At 54.3% G+C, this 18149-nt stretch overlaps 1 protein-coding gene across 4 annotated transcripts in view; it reads right to left on the bottom strand.

Moving 5' to 3' along the window:
• Nucleotides 1-18149, bottom strand: part of EPHB2 (EPH receptor B2) — a 139555-nt gene that overhangs the window by 78376 nt on the left and 43030 nt on the right. For all 4 annotated transcript variants that reach the window (XM_054222536.1, XM_054222538.1, XM_054222537.1 and 1 more), the window contains exon 3: nt 16236-16920. In XM_054222536.1, the coding sequence (XP_054078511.1) occupies nt 16236-16920 (685 nt within the window). The remainder of the gene's footprint in view (nt 1-16235; nt 16921-18149) is intronic.

The raw sequence follows: 18149 nt of genomic DNA, 5'->3' as shown, positions 1-18149 counted from the left end.
TGCTGAGGATGTCGATCATCGTGGTGCCGGAACAAGGAGCCACGCTGAGCACCCACCTGCAGGCTGGGGCAGGGGGTGACGAGTGACATGGCGTAGCCTCCTGACGTCCCCAAATGAGCCAGGTTTACCAGAGTTAAAGCCACTGGCAAAGAGTGACAGCAAGATCTCAGGGTGCTGAGTGACGTGGCAATAACACGGCAAATGAAATTCAGTGGTGACAAAAGGAAACTAATGCACTTGGGGGAAAAGAGCCCTAATTATACAAACACAATGATGGGCACTAAATTAGCTATTAACATGCAGGGAGGAGATCTCGGCAGCACTAGAGATAATTCTCCGAAAACATCAGTTCAAAGCTCATCCATCATCAAAAAAAATGAGAAAATGTAAGGAATTATTAAGAAAGGAGCCCAGTGCAAACCAGGAATGTTATTAAGCCATTGCATGGAGCCACGTTTCTAACAGTGTGTGCAGTGGTGGTCGCCCTTATACAAGGTCATGAGGGAGATGATAAAAACGATTAGGGATACAGAGCAGCTTCCATATGGAGAGTCAATCAACTCAGGACCTTCCATTTGAAAAGCGACCACTCAGGGAGGTATATAAAGCCATCAGGAATACAGGAGACATGAATGGGAATAGACTGCTTGCAATTTCTTACAGTATGCAAGGACATATTTCTTAATGTGGTGCATAATTAAATTGCATAACTTACTGCCACAAGGCACCGTGGGCACCAAAAACATGAACGGCATGCCAGAAGACAGGAGGAATCAGCACCCTACCCATCCCTTATTTCTCCTACTGTCTAGCCAGCACAGCCATTTGCAAAACAATGAACACCGAGGTGTTTCTGGAGAGGTCTTTTTTCCCATCACACACACAGTCGTGCTCAACACACAACTCTCAGATGCCTCCTGGATGAACACATCGGGTCTGCCCAGACCCACTGGTCAGCACCCATGGGACCTCCAGCTACCAAGTGCTGCAGCCAACAGCTTCCCGAGGGACAAGCCCTGAAGGACGTCCAATTCTAACGCACGCTCCAGCCCCAAATATGTACCTTTTGGTGGGCCTAGTTAACAACACGAACACCAGGAACAGAAGCTGGAGGGGCTGCCAAATGAAGGGACCTTGCTCTACCAAGCTGCCTGTGAGCGGGGTGCCCTAGTCAATGGCCTAAGGACAGTCACGGTCTCCCGAGAGAGTAGTAAGACCTGCAACATGATCATAGAATCTTCATGGTTGGAAGGGACCTTTGAGATCATTGAGTCCAACCAAACAACCTACAATCTCTGCCACTAGAGCATGCCCTGAAGCATCACATCTAGACGTTTCTTAAACACCTCTAGGGATGGTGACTCAACCCCCTCCCTGGGCAGGCTGTTCCAGTGCCTGACCACTCTTTCAGTAAAGTCATTCTTCCTGATATCTAACCTAAACCTCCCCTGCCGCAGCTTCAGACCATTTCCTCTGGTCCTGTCATTATTCCCCTGGGAGAAGAGGCCAACCCCCACCTCTCTCCACCCTCCTTTCAGGGAGTTGTAGAGGGCAATGATGTCACACTAAGGACCGTGGTCTGTGTCCCCGTAGCCCCAGCATCCCATCATGCTGCCCTAAGGACCATGGACCGCGTCCCTGAAGCCCCAGCATCCCATGATGTTGCACTATGGACCACTGACTGTGTTCCCGAACCTGCAGCATCCCACAGACGCTCCAGCCAGGGGATCTCTGAAGCCCTGGTCTTTGCCATTGCAATGGGCGTCCGACCCTGCCCACCTGCCCCCCATGCTAAATCCGCAGCACAGCGCCTGCGTGTGCATTTAAACCTGTTCTAGGAGGCTGCTCCAACTCTTCTGCTGACCTCCAAGAGACTTCTGTGGAATAAGAAACCACCCTAAGCCAGATCAAAGATGTCCACAGAGAGGCTGTTTAAGGGGAAAGAGCTTCTGGGCTTCCCATTTGAGGGGTATGTTTCCCTTCATGCTCAGCCCAGTGATTAGTGCTCACCAGGGAATCGGAGCTGCAAAATGAATTTGAGAAGACAGAGCAGTGTCAGGCTGTTAGTAGCTCAAAAAGGATCTCGGCTCCCCCGAGCCTGAACTCGGAGCACTTACCATTCAGATTTAACAACCAAACACTTCCAAGGCAGGCGGTGGCCTGCCTGCTAGCCTCTCCTGCCCCAACTCCTCCCTGAGGAGACCATTAGCACCTGAAAACGGAGAAGCCACGGCCTTGGCCGCAGCGTCTGGGGTTGGATGCAGCACCGCAGAGCGAGGCTGGATCCGCACGAGAGCCAGGGCTACGAGACAGCTTCCTGCACCACCGCTGAGCCGGGGCTCGTATTTTTGGAAACAGCATCCCTGAGGGCTGCAGTGGATGCTGCTTGTTCTTATGCCAGCCCTGACTGTTTTGGAAAGTTTGGTTAGGCTCCATTTGGCTGCCTCCGAGTTATTCAAGCACAGAAAGGGGGGCTATTGGTTACAGGAGGTTTCAGATTTTTTTCCTGAGCACGGTTCGGTCGAGAAAGCACAGATTTGGGTCCTGCAGTGAGGCGAAGCAGCCTCTTTACACCAGCGTGCGAAGTCGCAGCGAACTCAGCAGAGCGTTATTTAAAAGGACGTATTCAGAGCTTGCAGCCTGGGTCTGCTCGGTCCTATCTCTGCAGCCAGGGCAAGAGCCACCTTCTCTGCAGCCTCAACGCCTCCATCACCATTGACTCCCCGTCGTTTCTCTTCGCACCTCGGGCAAAAGCCGCCCTCCCCGAGCGGCGCAGCACTGTGCAGAAGGTTTTCCAGGAGAGGCAGGACACGGGCAGGCAGGGTTGCTCCCGGCTGCCCTGCAGAGCCAGCGCTGCATCTCCAAACACCCCGGGAGCCCGGCATGCCCCCTCCTCCTCCTCAGCTGCTTGCTAGCCGTAATGCTGATAATAAAGAAACCTCTGTGCGTCTCCAGGGAAGCGGGACTCAGAGAGGGCCACAAAGACTCCCGCAGCTGTGTGTTTGCAAACAACCCAGCTGAGCTGTGAAGAGGGGCTGAAAGCAGTAATTGTCTTTAATTAAAGGAGGTTGGAGGCATCTCAAGCTTTGACAAAAGACATTTCCAGTCTGCTAGTAGCTCCAGCACTCGTCGCTGCTGCAGCCGCAACCCGGCCCGCAGGTTTGAAGGCGGTGTGTGACAGCAGGGACACGGGCACGCCTGCCCAAGGGTGCAGATGCAGTGGTGCCCAGGCGATGCCACGCACCCACGGGGCACGAGAGATGTGCACGGCTGCACTTCAAGGAGGATCCAGCAAGTCAGCTCAAGCAGGGCAAAATACCTGGGACTCCTGCAAGCCTCGCACTTTGCACCAGATCTGAGACAGATGTGCCGGTGTCAGGACCCAGCAGCTGTCTGAAGGCATCCCCCTGTCCTGTGCAACGTGTCTGCAATGTGTTTCTGCCCAGGGCTGTCACCTCCATGCTGTCTGCTCTCTCCTCCCTGTGCTGACATGTCCTCGCCACCCTCTCGCAGTGGTACCCGCACCCCGCGGTACCCCACCGGGGAAGGCCCAGTGAACACAGAGGTGATGCGCACGGGCAGAGCCTACAGACCAAACACCAAGAGTGCTATTGCGGCAGCTCCTCCAGGGCTAATTAATTAATCCTGCTTGTTAGTGAGCTATCTGGGCTGGTGCGGAGCTCCGTCATGATGCAGCATCCCTGCAGGCTCACGTTGGGCTAAGCAGCCCTTGCCACAGCAGGAGCACATGCCGCACCAGACACCCGTCCATATGGATGCTGCCCTCCCGGAGCCCTCTGCCAGGGCTGGCCCTTGCTCCCAGCCACGCTCTGAGCTTCGGGGAGACAGCAAGCGAGAATGTCCTCCTCCCTGCCTCTCCTCCACACTCAGGGATGAAGGTCGCCAGGGAGGGCTTGTTGCCCACCCTACGCTGCTGCTTCCCTCCCACCCACGTTTGCTTTTGGCCTTCTAGCACATTGGCGTGCAGGAAATCACGGCTCTGGTTTCCATGGAAACCCCATCTCGGTCCCCCCCCCCCCCCAAATGTATGCAACACGGTCGGGCTGGTGCGGCAGCAGTGGTCTCACGTGTCCTGCTACCCCATCCTCGGCTCAGGAACCTCCTCCTGGTTTCTATGAAGGCCCTTCTGGCCCCCACTCATGGCAGCGGCCAAGGCGGCCCTGGCGTCAGGCAACCTGGCCTGGAAGGAGGACTTCTGCTGCCGGAGAAATGCGTCATGTTAACCTCTCTTCTTTAGGCAGCGCTGAGCAGCAAAACAGCAGCTCCGTCCAGCCTGAGCCCTTCGCTCGGCTTTGCATGTTGTGCTCTGGCTGCTTTCCCACATGTACCCCCCACTCCCATCCTCCGCTCCGTATCTGCCTCGCAGCTGGAAGTGCCAGAAAACCATCCCTTGAGCATGGGCAAATCCCCGCCGTCACCCCTGCAGAAGTGCAGAGAGCCAAATGCACCCAAAACCATTAGAGCCGTTGAGCGCGCAGAGGCCGCGTGCGAAGCGTACGTGCACTGGGCTCGACATGTGCTAGAGGAACCACCGCGCACGTGGGGCAGGTCCCCGTGCGCATATTTTTTTGCCTGGGAAATCCTGGAAAGAGCAGCCGCGCTCTAATTCAAGAGAAACAAAAACAAACTGGGATCGCTTCCATCTGAGCCAGACAGCAAAAACCTTTCCAGAAGCAAAAAAAAGACCAGTTCTAATTATAGGGTACCCTGAAGATACACATGCTTAGATTTGTCACTCTATTTGCAAATTAACGACACTCATGGTGGCAACGCGAGTAAGCAGTGGGCACAATAAAGTTCCTCTTCTGGCCTCCTAATCCTCTTTAGAAAGCAGAACAACCAGGGCAAGCAGTAACCAGCGGCAAACTGGTGCATCCTGCCCTTCCCAGTGCTGCAGACCTTTTGCAGGTCCTACGGCGAGGATTTGCACGGCTGCAGCTGGAAGACTGAGCTCGAGAAAGCCTGGAGATTATTTTTCCTACAACAGCTACTCCACCTCTTATTCTTCAGTCGGTGCCACAGGTCCACTCCTAGGGTGTAAATTGAGAGTAAAACACCAGCATTATTGCTTGGATCAATGTTTGAGCTGACGTAGGTGATGGTAACGGTGTAACCACTGTACTTGTGAAGGTGACTGAAAATTACAGCATCGCTTGCCTCCTCCAAACGAGAGGAAGGCTGGCGAGGCACCGCGTGCCGGGAAGCGCGCTGTGGACTGCAAGTAGCGATGCAATGGCAAATACAGGCAATTTTTCATCCATTATAGGGATACGCAGCAGGGAAAGGGGAACGAGAAGCTTCTCTGGGTGTGAGTCATTCCCGGAATGTTTCTCCTAATCTTCTTTTCCCCGCTTTTACTCTTTCTGATTAACAAGGGCCGTGCCGAAAGGCTCAGAATTAATTTTGCTCGCCGTGTTGCGAGGAAAGGCCTGCAGCAGTAGCATTTCCACTGCGATAAACCCTCCTAAGCTCCATGCCTTCAGCTCCGGGAATCTTCTGGGCGATGGCTGGCATGAGAGAGCAGCTCCAGCATCCGCCGCCTGGGCAGCCCGAGGCATCGCCTCCTCCTCCTCCCTCGGCACAGCTCCCTGCAAGCCGAATACAGTGCTGTACGACCCTGAGCCACCCGGGTGGAGATGAACAGGCAGGTTATCTGCCAAAATAATGCTCTTGATCGTGGTTACAGCAACACGGGCATCTGGAGAACTGTCACCGGCACACGAGACTGGAGGGATAAGGATAAAGGGAGGGGAGGGAAAGGGGCAGAGGAAGGCTCATGAAAAAACAGTTGTTTTCCATTGAAATGCCTCAAGAGAGAGATCAGCACCTTAGAAATCCCCGGATAAAGGTCTGATGCCCAGCAATGTCCCGCATCCTGCCCGTCCCTTGATGCTCCATGCGTGTGGGCACTTTGGGCCGCTACACGGGGCACCAGCCCGCATCCATCTGCTCTGCACGCCCCAGGAGGACGCAGACGCCATGCTCGGGAACGGCTCTCCTGGAGGGCAGGGAGAAAGGTGGAAATGTCACGATGGAAACCACCCGCTGATATCTGAGAGCAAACACGTCCCTGACGCTGCACAGACCCTTCCCACGTCTCTGCCGAAAGCCTCCTGGAGAGCTGATGCCGTAAAAAGGCAGATATCGTGCATTTAATGGAGTGTGCTGTTTGCTGTTTGACAAATATTATCTGTTACTACAGCCGCTTCAGAAGTCACTACGATCTTTTCAAAAGCCATCCAGGCTGGGAGAAATGCCATTTGGAGCAAAGCATCCACGTTACTCTACTTTATGGGCTCCACTTCAGGCTGCACTTTAATTCTTACTAATCTTGAGGGTTTGGGCATTTTCATACTTTGAGATGAATAAAGCCTTTATCAAGTGTCCGTTTATTGCTCACTCTGCTCCTGTCTGCTGTCACAGCTCCAGGTGTAACAACCGTGGTACTCCTGGGATCATAATGTTTCGAAAGAAAATTCCTAGCTTTGGTTTCAGACTTAAAAATTGCCTTCTTGAACACGGGGTCTCCGTGAGCTCTGAATGTGACAATAGTCTGAAAGCGCAAAAAGACTTTGCAAGTAGGAGCTTGTCGTCCTTGAAAATTGCCGACGCCCAAATAGTGAAGAAGCAGATATTCCTTCAAAATGCATTTTGAATTTTCCCCATTAGCCATAGGAGTTATTTCAAGGCAGTGCCCACCAAACCCTGTGGACCTCCAATGGGACCCTCACCTCGTGGTCCAGGCATGTCCATCACCCCCCCAGCTGCCTCTGCAGCATCACGGCAGAACTCGCAGCCCACCGCGGCGGGGTGAGCCAACCCAATGGCTTGGCATGTGCTTGAGTGCAGAACCACGCACTCAAGCATCGAGAGCCCCGTTGGCCAACTGAAACCATGACACGGGTTTTTGCAAAGGTCTCACAAGGAGCAAAGCCAGTATCTCCAGTTTCCCTTCAAGAACACCGGGAAGATGCTGACACCTTGGCAGGCGTCATTTCAAACCCTTGAAGCGAAGAAGTGCTCTCTGTCTTCGAAGACCTTGCTTCAGGGGCCTGGAAAGGCTGCACAGGAGTCACCTACCTGCAGAACACATTGTGTTCACACAGGTCCCCATCTCGTGTGCCTTTCAAAGAAGAGGATGAGGGAGGAGTAACGCGCTGAGTTGGTAGCTCCAGGTCACAGTAGGACTTTTTTCTGTCTCCTCTTAACAGGGTGCTTTCCAAGACCCGGTGATTTATAGTTTCCCACTCACGCTACACCTTTTTCCTCATTTTCCCGCCTGTAAGACCTGCCATTCTGCAAATTACTAGTTTCTTCTGTACTACAGCCAGTTTCCCCACTTCTTGGGCAGATGTTGGGCTCCAGCAAAGGCATCCGAGCTGGGCGGGCATGGGGCTGCCGCTCACCTGGAGGAAGACTCCTGCTGAAGCCTGCCATTCGGAGGAAGTCCAGGATGCTGGTTTAGAGCCTCTTCTGTTTGTAAATGTATTTCCAGTGCAGTCACAGCCCACACAAAGCACGGCAGCGCTTTCCAGCCCTGCCTCAAATCAGCTGCTGGCCACATCCCACAGTCTGCTGGGCCGTGCCCCTTATTCCATGCCTCTCCTCTTTTTAATACTTAACAACATTTTGAGGGATTTGATTTTCTTTCCTTAGACACCAGTTCCCCAAATGCTGAGAAATGAAGGTGCCGAGGGGCTGCCTCAGACTCGCCGCACAGCCCTCACCCCGCTTCTGCCTGGTTTTGCTCCGCACCCTTCAGGCAGCGCCTTCTTCACGGTGTTTAACGCCTGCCCACACAAGGACTGGGTGCCACCGAACTTGAGGTCTCCTTCCAAATGTGAAAATGTTGTGTATTTTCCTTGGCCCAACCTAATTTAACATTGTTTGAAGTCTGATCTATGTAAACACCGCCATCATGTGAGCTATGAAACACTTTGATTCCATTTCCTAACCTTTATGGGGATTTTATGTATACTTTCCAGTGATATACTATGTTTCTAAGGCATATGGGGAACAATAAAGAGTTTCCCTGGAGCTAATTAAGCTAATCATGGCTTCTAGATTAAATTTTCTGTAAGATTTTTACCTTGTATTGCTAAAATAAAATAACTGTGCTCTTACAGAGTGATCATCTGATACCAGACCAACTTTAAATCGGTGTCTCTCTCTGTAGAGAATTGTCTGAGCGTATTTCCCGAAATTGAACCTTCAAAATAATCTCTTGGTTTGGGCCCAACTAATCTCTTGGTTTGGGCCCAACTCACAGAAAAATCTCAAATGAAAAAAAGAAAATCCTCAAAAGCAGCATTTTCTACAGTTTTCATCAAGTTACATATGATGAAGAATATTCTCCTCTTGCCCCATAAAGATTCAGCACTACTTTAAATTCAGGGAAAAACCCTCCTTGCTCTGCAGATCTCCGAGAGCTTTGATTCAAAGGAAAAAACTAATGGTAAAAAACACATTCCCTTCATTTCATGGCAATAATGAGTTAAAATCCTGGAAGCCTGGGCCTGGATCCCAGCCATTCATTCCAGTTCCTATTAATGTTTACCACTTTTCTCAGAAAAAAGAAAAAAAGAAAAAAAAAAAAAAGAAGGGAAAAAAAGGGAGGCCTATGAAGGAGAGAGAGAAAAAGTAGGAATAAATGCTGCTCTCCCGCCAGCGTCGGCACGGGATGCTGCCAGAGCCTCTATTCCCTGCTCACACGGGCGTAGCAAGACTAGGAATGTGGTATTTGATCCAAAATGGTGTTTCATCTGTAAAAATAAGTCAGGGGGAGATTTTCTTATCGGTACAGGTGTCAGCTCCGTGAAAGCACCCGTGTGACAATGGGGCTCCCGCCCCTGCAGCCCGGGCACAGTCAGTGCATGTGGAGGTTGAGAGGGGACATCACTCTTTCTCTGGTGGACACCCTCCGGCTCTGCCCTCTCCCACCTCCTCCCATCCTCTCGCTGATCCCAGCGCAACGAGATGCCTGGGGAGTATGGATGGGGGGAGCAACCTGTCCCAACGCAGGAAGGGGAGTGCGGGAGACGACCTTGAGCAGAGAGAAGAAAGGGCTCACGCAAAGCAACTGGGAAGCACCAGCTATTACAGATAGTGGCAACGCAAAACTCCACCACGTCGCTCTGAGAAATCCTGGGGATGGCCATCATTTCCATCAGGAAGCTACCAATGGGTTTTGCTGGACCTGAGACCTCCATCCCTTCCTCCAGCCCAAGGGACTCATGACCTGCCCGTACTAATAAATGAGAAAGAGCTCTTCCCCTTCAAGCTTCCCATGGGCTGCTCTCACGTTATCTTCTGCAGCCTGCTGGGGTCGTTCCTACACCTTCACAACAGGGCTGGGAGTGCTCTGCAACGCTCCTCCTGCTCAAAAATGACACTTACATCCTGGAAAACCTCATCTCCTCCTTTTGTCTATAGAGAAAAGACTTTAGCGGAAGGTCTCAGCCCATCCCTTGTCTTGAAAGCAAAATGAGAAAGCAGTTCTCGTTTCCTTTGCCTGCTTTTGGCCACGAAGGTCTAGCCCCTCAGAAGTAGCATTTCCTATTCTGAGGTAAGTCGTCTGAGGTAAGTCCCTCCTTCAGCAGCAGATGTCTTGCCCCATTCCTGGACCACCTGTGACCCTCCTTGTGAGGTCAGTATCTCTTAGGGCTTCGGACTGCCAGGAAATCAATGCCTCAACCCCCCCTGTCTGACACCCCGTTGCTCTCCTAGGCTCCCCCTGCTCCTAGTCCAACCTTCAGAAGCCCAAACACTACCCGTCAATGCGCAGAGGACAAGCTGGCATCTCCTCCGACCCCAGGGTGCACCAAGCAGGCTTGGAGTGATTAATACCGAGCAGCTGCAATCCCCACCACAGCCCTAATTGGATTCACAACATGGAGAGGTCAGTAAGAAGCAGGAGGGAGAAGAATCAAAGCAATGGAAAGAAAGACGCTGTATTCTTGCTTCCCAGACGGAGAGGGAGGAGAGGGAGAAGCCCAAAGAGCAGTATCCACAATGACATCGAGCCACGGCCGGCTGGGAGCATTCAAATTGTCAACAACCCTGTTGAAAAGGCAGACAAATTCCTGTTTTGTACTTGGGAAGAAGCCAGGTGATGTAATCATCTTATAGGATGATGGTGAAATACTTTCCATTCCAGCAGTAACTCAAGATATTAAATAGCAGCTACTAAAGTTAAACATTGTTAAATCTGTACGTCAGGATAGCATCTACCTAAGAGTTTTCCAAGGGATGGCTGATGAACCAGTGGACAGTTAATGTTCACTTTCCACACGCCGTGAAGTAACAGGATGTTTCAGAGATGTAGGAAAATGCATTTTGTTAAATGAGGCAGTTTTGGCTATTTTAGGACTGCCACTGCAACGTCAGTACCAGTCAAATAAGGATGTGCCCGCTACAGGATTCAGTCAGCAAAGGATTAACGGAAAGTAGTAATAGTAGTGCCAACCTACATATATTTATAGAAAACAGATTAAGGCAAATTAGCCTCGCACGGTTTTTTGATGCAATTACAAGATGGGCTGGGAGAGGCAACACCGTTAATGCAACGCACCCAAACTTCTGCAGAGCATTTCCCTGGGCAACACATGATATTTTGAGTCAGAAATGAGAGGGTCCACCGACACTGTGGGACATACTCAATGCATTAAAACTTGGCGAGCTGATACTGCTATGGTCTGGGATCTAAGCAGGGAATGTGCAGAGAGCAGGTCTGTTTCTACTAGAGCCAACAAATTTGGTTCGTGCCTCTGGGCTATTTAACATTTTTATCACTGACCCAGGAGAAAGCCCAAAGCATTCCCAATAAAGTTAGCTGATGACATGGAAGTTGTAGTGTGGTAAATACTGAAGATGATGGGTTCCTGATACACAGCAATCTGGTTGCCTCGGTGAGCCGGGAACAAGCAAGGAATGTGCATTTCAGTACAAACACATGTCAGATCACACCTCCAGGGACAAGGACGTGGGCCACAGCGGTTATCTGCTCCCAGTCCCACTGGGAAGGACAAGGATCCTTCAAAAGCACCCAGAGAAATGCCATTGCCAAAATGGTTAAAGCAAAGGGGGGGATGTAGGAAGAGGGAAATCTCAGCATCTCTCCTAGCATTCAGCTACAAGCATCCTGTACGTGGGACAGTGAATCTGCCAACAGAAAGGCTAAAGCAGTGCCAAGGGCCAGGAAGAGCCAAAAAAACTGGCCGAAAACCTTACCAGCGGATCGAGGGCCAAGGATTACTCTTAAAGAGGCATAAGGAAAGCTGAGGTGTGGTGATGGACAAAGGTCACTGGGGTCCGAGTGCCAGGTGCAGCCGGGGGTAAGAAGGCAGGAGCAACCGCTGGAAGTGTTTAATGGGCAATTCTCCATCTCTGGAAACACTTACATCATGACTGTGTGTATCTGCTCCAGCTCAACCAGGAATGCTTCCTGTAAGAACTTAATTACCCCTAGGGCCTTACAATTTATTGGCTGGATCCAGCATTATCAGTGGAGGCCCAGACCCAAAACAGGCATGGAGCCATAAATAGCCTCTTATCTTCAAAACATCACGTACTTATGGGACGTGACTGTAAGACAGCTAGGACATACCCTTCTCCAGCACATCAGAAAGCTGCAGGCCCCTCCAAGCCTTTAGCACACACTTGCCCCCCTCCGAAACCCAAGCACAGCACAGCTGGGACAGACCCCCACTGCTTCCCACGCCTCTGCGACAGCTCTGGGGCCTCGACACACGTGTACGTGCACATCACCGCCTCTGCACCCACATCCCCGCCACACAGCGGGGTAGTGGCAGATCTGCTGCGTTGGACCTCAAAATAACATGCAAGTATAAGCAGGGAAGCCCATCACGGAGCCCACCTGTAGGACACACATCTTCAAGCCCACCAAAACCCACCAGCCAGCCCTATACAGCCCCAGACTGGGATAGCCCAGGTACCAGCCCACTACAGCGATAACCCCAGAGGTCACGCTTCTCCCTTTAGAGCTGGACTTGGGCTGGGTCAGAGCTGGAGTTGACCTGGGAGTACCCAGCCGGGTTGGTGGTAGAACTGGGCTGTGGTATTGGTGGGGCTGGACCGCACCAGCACAAGGCTGGATGCTGGAGCTGGGTCGGGACCCTCACATCCTCCCCTCTGGCTCTGCCCCCCGGGGAAGGAGCAGGAGGAAGGCAGCGCAGGGTCCCAATGGGACACACTGTTGAGCCCTCAGCCTCCCCACAGGGGTGGCACAGCTCCACTTTGAGCTGGAGAAGACAGGTGGCAGCCTGGATCTTCTACAGACCACCTAGATGACCAGGTGTCTCCTCTTACCAGCGCATCACGAGCTCCTCTCCTCCTCAGAAACACCTGTGACCCCAAGGGATGATGCCACATGTGTCTGATAGCAACGGAGTGTCACCACCAGCTTCTGCAGGGTAAACCCACCCCTTGTGACCACGGCAGGACCCACGCTCGGCGCTGTACGAGTGCAGCTGCCTGCTGTGAACGCCGTGACAAGACGTATGGGCAGGCGTCCTCCCAAGCTGGAGAGGAGCTGGAGGTGGATGCAGGGTTCAATAGCCAGGACCAGCAGCCAGCGGCTGCCACCCCTGAGCAGGCAGAGACCCTTGCAGGCAGCGTTTGTCGACTGTCCAGTCCAAACAGAGAGAGCGGGCGCAGGCAGCACAATAGCTCTGTCTCCGCCGTTGCAGAGGGGAGCCAATGAATAAGGGAGGCAGAGAGAGAGAAATGCGCTTAATATGCTGCATGGGAGGGACGGGCGGGGGAGAAGGGGGGAGGCGGCAGACAAAGAACAGGGAGATGGAGAAAAAAAGAGGCAGGCAGGCAGGGAGCAGGAGAAGGTGAAGCGGGGAGGACGGGGCCGGGCGCATCGGGGCTGGGGGGAGGCGGTGGGGGAGGCGCGTGCATGGAGCCCCTCGTCAGCGGCGGCGGAAAAGGAGCTGGGAAGCGAGCAGAGGAGCGGAGCGAAGAGGAGCGGGCAGCCAGCCCCTCGCAGGGCTCTGCGGGATTGGCGAGCAAGGCCCAGCAAAATGAAAATCTCTTAACCACACAGAATTGTTAACTGCCCCCAAATCCTTTTGTGCTGGGGCTGCAAGCTTAGAAGAGCTTAAGCTGTTAGATGCATGAACTTCCTCCATAAATATCCCTTGTGTACACTGCCGTGAGCGGGCTTGCGCTGTTATTAGCCAGATGAAAAGCCCAGCGGAGAAAATGAGCAACTCCTTCCAGCGCCTTGCACTGAGGGGCCGTCCATTCCTTGGGATGCCTTTTGCCACCAGGACCCCTTGGTGGGGCAGGACCAGTGAGCCATGTCCCCCACGCTCCCCGCCACCTCCCCTTTGGGCGACCAAGCCGTGTGAGAGCACTTCGCCCCGAAAGCCAGCTCGGATTTGCTTTTGTTTTGCTTCTGGAAAGGGGCCCAGATTCCCTCCCACCGCTCGAAACACGAGAAAACCTGCCGGCCACATGTACGAGTGAGTCCCCCAAAACAGGCGGCTCGTACGCTGCCTCTGCAGGGACCAGGGGCGAGGACATGATGGGAGACGGACAGGGATGCAGGGTTGGGTCCTGCATCCTTCCCACGTTGAGCTGGGGAGGAGAGCCCAGGGTGACCAGCCCCCTCCCCTGTCCTCTGTGGGGCTGGGAGAGGATGGAGATGCTGCGGCTGTCCCACCAACTCCGTGGCTGACTCGCCTCCCAGTCTCCATTCTTCTTCTGGGGGCTGCTGGGGGGAAAACGGAGGGTGTGTCCCAGTCTGGCACAACCCCGGGGTCCCATCCAGCCCCAATCACGCAGCCCCACATGGGAAGGGAAGAGGGAAGGGAAGGGAAGGGAAGGGAAGGGAAGGGAAGGGAAGGGAAAGGAAGGGAAGGGAAGGGAAGGGAAGGGAAAAGGGAAGGGAATGGAAGGGAAGGGAAGGGAAGAGAGAAGGGAAGGGAAGAGGGAAGGGAAGGGAAGAGGGAAGGGAAGAGGGAAGGGAAGAAGGAAGGGAAGGGAAGGGAAGGGAAGGGAAGGGAAGGGAAGGGAAGGGAAGAGGGAAGGGAAGAGAGAAGGGAAGAGGGAAGGGAAGAAGGAAGGGAAGGGAAGGGAAGGGAAGGGAAGGGAAGGGAAGGGAAGGAAAGGAAAGGAAAGGAAAGGAAAGGAAAGGAAAGGAAAGGAAAGGAAAGGAAAGGAAAGGAAAGGAAAGGAAAGGAGGGAAAAGGGAAAAGAAGGCAGCCCCTGAGCCAGCTGCCCCATGGAGACGGTGGGCTGCTGGCCACTGTGTGATTAATGACAGTGGGGAGCGCGGGGCCAGGCGCACGCCAGCACCGGCTGGAGAAACAGCTGCCGAGGGACCGGACCTCCCAAAATCCTGCTGCTGCGCAGACAAAGAGGAGACTCGGCCTCTCCCTCCTGCTCGCTCCCTCCACCTCGGCCCCCCGCTCCTGCCCACTCTGCCTCCCCTCCCAGCCCCACCGGGACGGGGCTCTGCACAAGGAGCCCTGGGAGCCCCAGGGCGGGCAAAAGGACCGTCCCTTGGCTGGGCAGCAGGACCAGGGAGCCTCGAGAAACCCTACCTGCGTCAGAGCAAAGCGCTGTGCAGCACTGGGTCTGCTCAGGCAAAAAGAAAAAAAAAAAAAAGGCTGAGATGGAAAAGCTGACGTGAATCATTTTGGCTTTCTGGTGTTGCTACAAACGCTCCACTTGGGTGTCATAAAACACCCGTCTTCCCTTCGACGCTGGGATTAGCCAGACTCCCTTTCCATACTGCGTCGCAGCAGGACTTCCTTGCTGTCCCCGTCCCCAGCACCATCCCTGCTACAGCTGGAGGACACTTCACCACCCCGAGCTCAGTGGGAAGAGATGTTCAGTGGCTCAGTGAGAAGTAGCCCAAAGCATGGATATTAACTAACACCCCCAATAAATAACACCCTCAGCACATCAGGGTGCTTGAGGTGTGAGCAGCCCAGCCACCAGCAGAAGATGCGGTGCCCTCTCCAAGGGGATGATCCAACCTGCAGTCCCAACCGAGCATGGCCAGAGACTGCCCGTCCCTCTCTCCGGTGTGTCCGTCTCCCCACATACCAGCACCTTCCCCATGCTTGCTCAGTCCTACTCGGCCACCCCCCCCCGCCATAGCAAGGAGAGAGGAGACCTCTCCTTCCTTGTGCTCTTCAATGCCCACTGTCATATCTATAATCAATCTCAGACAACCCCCAGCTCTGCTCGAAGTGTGCCAATCCTACCGAAACTGTAATGGAATTTTGATGTTCAGCCAGGACAGGGTGCCAAACACCATGGTTTGCTCTGTGCACGGTGCAGCCACAGGTGCACAATAGACATGTGGCTCTTGGATCCCCACCTGTCTCCTGATAAGCCCAGCAGCTCCTTTCTCTCCCTACCCAAGCCCATGCGCGAATGGGGAAGAGCATGGAGATGGGTTTGGGCACGGTGCTTTCAGGGAGAGCAATGCCGAGCCTCTTGCTTGTCTGGGACCACGCTGGCTCCATGGCGCTCAGTTGAGCTGAGCAGGTGTTCCTGGAGTCTGTTTTGAATATCTACAGGGACAGGAGAACATCTACAGGGGCAGAAGAACCCCAGCTGCTTAGGAAGCTGAAGGGGCCAGGCTCAGAGATGCCCAGGCTGGAGAGGCGAGCCTGGCCCTGAACAGCTCATGACCATGTCCCACCCTGGGCAGTTGGCACCTCACCAGGAAAATGCTGCAGACAACCTGCTCCCTCCCACCGCATCACCTCTGGGTGCCTGCACGCCCGCTCCCCTCACCCCAGAAGCATTTCAGTCCACGACAAGGCACAGGGTGCAAACCAGAGTGAAAACAGCCCCAGTATTTTGGGAGGTGACTGCACATTGGTGGCAAGCACCATGGCTACACACACATGTGCCCCTCCAAGACCTGGAGAGCATGGAGGGCAGCAGCAACAGGCTGGCACCCCAGGACACAGTGGCTCTGAGGACCCAGAGGTAACGCAGAGCCTCTGCAATGGATGGATGAGCCCAGGGCAGGAACTGAGGAGCTGGGGAAGGAGTCAGCATCCACACACATGCTCCTCTCCCACGTCCCCGCGTGCTCCTCTCCCATCCCTGCCCGAGGAGGTCACTCCCAGGTGGCTTGTGCTGCAGATCCTGACTGCCACCACCTGCACAGCCCACCAGTGGCAAGGAACGCACATGGAGTGAGACTGAAGGCAAGTGGTTACCTCTGCAGACGGTCCCGTTTTCCACCGACTCGTAGCCCGCCCTGCACATGCAGCGGCCGATGGGCACCAGCCACTCGCCATCCCCGTTGCAGTACAGCTTGATCGGCACATCCACCTCCTCCGCGTTGGTGATGCATGTCCCCCGGGCTGCCACCAGAGAGGTGCTCTCTGCTCCCGAGAGGGTTTCTTGGAAGATGGCCCCATTCTGGATCACGCGGGGACACTTGCGATAGAAGACACGGACGGCAATCAAGGACATGCAGCCTCCATAGTCCTGGAAGGCCAGGTAGAAACCATTCTTGGACACAGGCCCAAAACTGCGCACCTCAGTGTTAATCTTCATCACCCGTCCACCTAGGTCCACCTGTGAGAAGCTCTCGTCAGCAGCAATCGTGTCCACCTTCATCCACGGATTCTCCATCCAATTAGGAAAAGTCTTGGTGGCCGAGTCAAAGTCCGACTCAAAATAGTAGAGGTTAAAAGTCTCCTTACAGGAGCCTGGTACATTAGGGATGCTGCTGCAGTCCCGGACAGAAAATTTCATCTCCACGTGGATGCGATGCGCTCCTCGCCTCCGGATGTACTTTGTCCGGAGCCAGTTGTTTTGGCTGGATTCAAAGACGTTGCACACCTGGTAGGTGCGAATCGTGTTCATGTTCTCATCGTACCCGCTCACCTCTTCCCACTGTGGACAGGACATGGAAAGTCAAGGGGTTGCATCGAACTGATGTTCCCCACCCACCTCGCCTCTTCCCAACCCCACCAGGGGCCAAGCGCGCAGGTTCTCCCAGTACCAGCTGCCCCACACCGTGCCCACCCCATCGCATCGTCAGCCCCATCGGTGCCCAGTACCTTGCCCTGCCACAGCTCCAGCAAACCCCTGTGACCACCCCCTACCTACGCGCCTCCATCCCGCTTCAGAGCGGCTTGACCCACCCTGCAACGCCAGGAGGGCTCCGCTCCACTGGGATGAGGTGGCCCAAGCCCTCAGCAGAGCTCGAGGCCACCTCACTGCCAGCAGCACCACGCTCCGTGCCTGCATTTATGGCACAGCATCACTGCTGGGTGGTAGGGCATGGTGGGGCCATGCACCTCCTCGGCAGGCAGTAATGCCTTTAGCAGGGGCTCCTGCCCGTGGGCTGCACCGTACGGCAGAGTCTCCCAGCAAAGTAACACGATGCCTTTAGCAGATGTATTCCCACTGGTGCCGCTACAGTTACAGTCATGGTAGACAGGACCCGCTTTCTCAGGAGTGCATAACGTGGCCGTAAAAACTCCTCGCCGGCTGCAGCCCAAGCACCGGTGCAGGCGGCTGGCTGCGCAACGGGCCAGGAGCCAGCGACCTCTCCCCAGACGCAGGAGAGAAGGTTTATAGGAGCCCAGCTGACCCTGCTGCATACCCAGAAAGGGAGATGCTGGGCTAGATCCTGCTGGCAGCCTTCATCCCTGCCCCTTCAAGGGCCAACACGCTTTGGGGTCCCTCCTGCAGGTATGCACAGGTCCCAGAAACAGCTGCCCTAAACTGGATCTGTGGGATGTCCTATGAGCCGTGGCATGACAATAACATCCTTCTCAGCAAGACAGCTCGGAGCTGACATATTTCCCCATGGGAAGCTCAGCCCAGATCCCCCCAGCCAACTAGCAGCTGACTCTGCCAGCTCTGGAGGAGCCTCCGCAGAGCTCGGGGCTTCTGTGGCACCTCCTGGCCCTGTCCAGCTCCCTGCCCTTTCCCCAGGCTGGTTTTTTTTTCCAAATCCTTCAGCCCTTGTTGTTGTCTCCATCCTTTGTAGGATGGGGAGACTTCAGGGTGGTGATGCACCAGGCAAGGGCAGAGCTGCAGCCTGTAACCAGCCACCACTCCTCTGCAGTGACCACAGATGGGAAAGGGTCCTTGTGGGAGGAGGAACTTTATCC

This window comes from Rissa tridactyla, chromosome 16, assembly GCF_028500815.1.
Source record: "Rissa tridactyla isolate bRisTri1 chromosome 16, bRisTri1.patW.cur.20221130, whole genome shotgun sequence".
In the NCBI taxonomy this organism is placed as follows: domain Eukaryota; kingdom Metazoa; phylum Chordata; class Aves; order Charadriiformes; family Laridae; genus Rissa; species Rissa tridactyla.
Note: the sequence above shows the minus strand (reverse complement) of the source record. Positions and strands in the feature narration are given on the sequence as shown.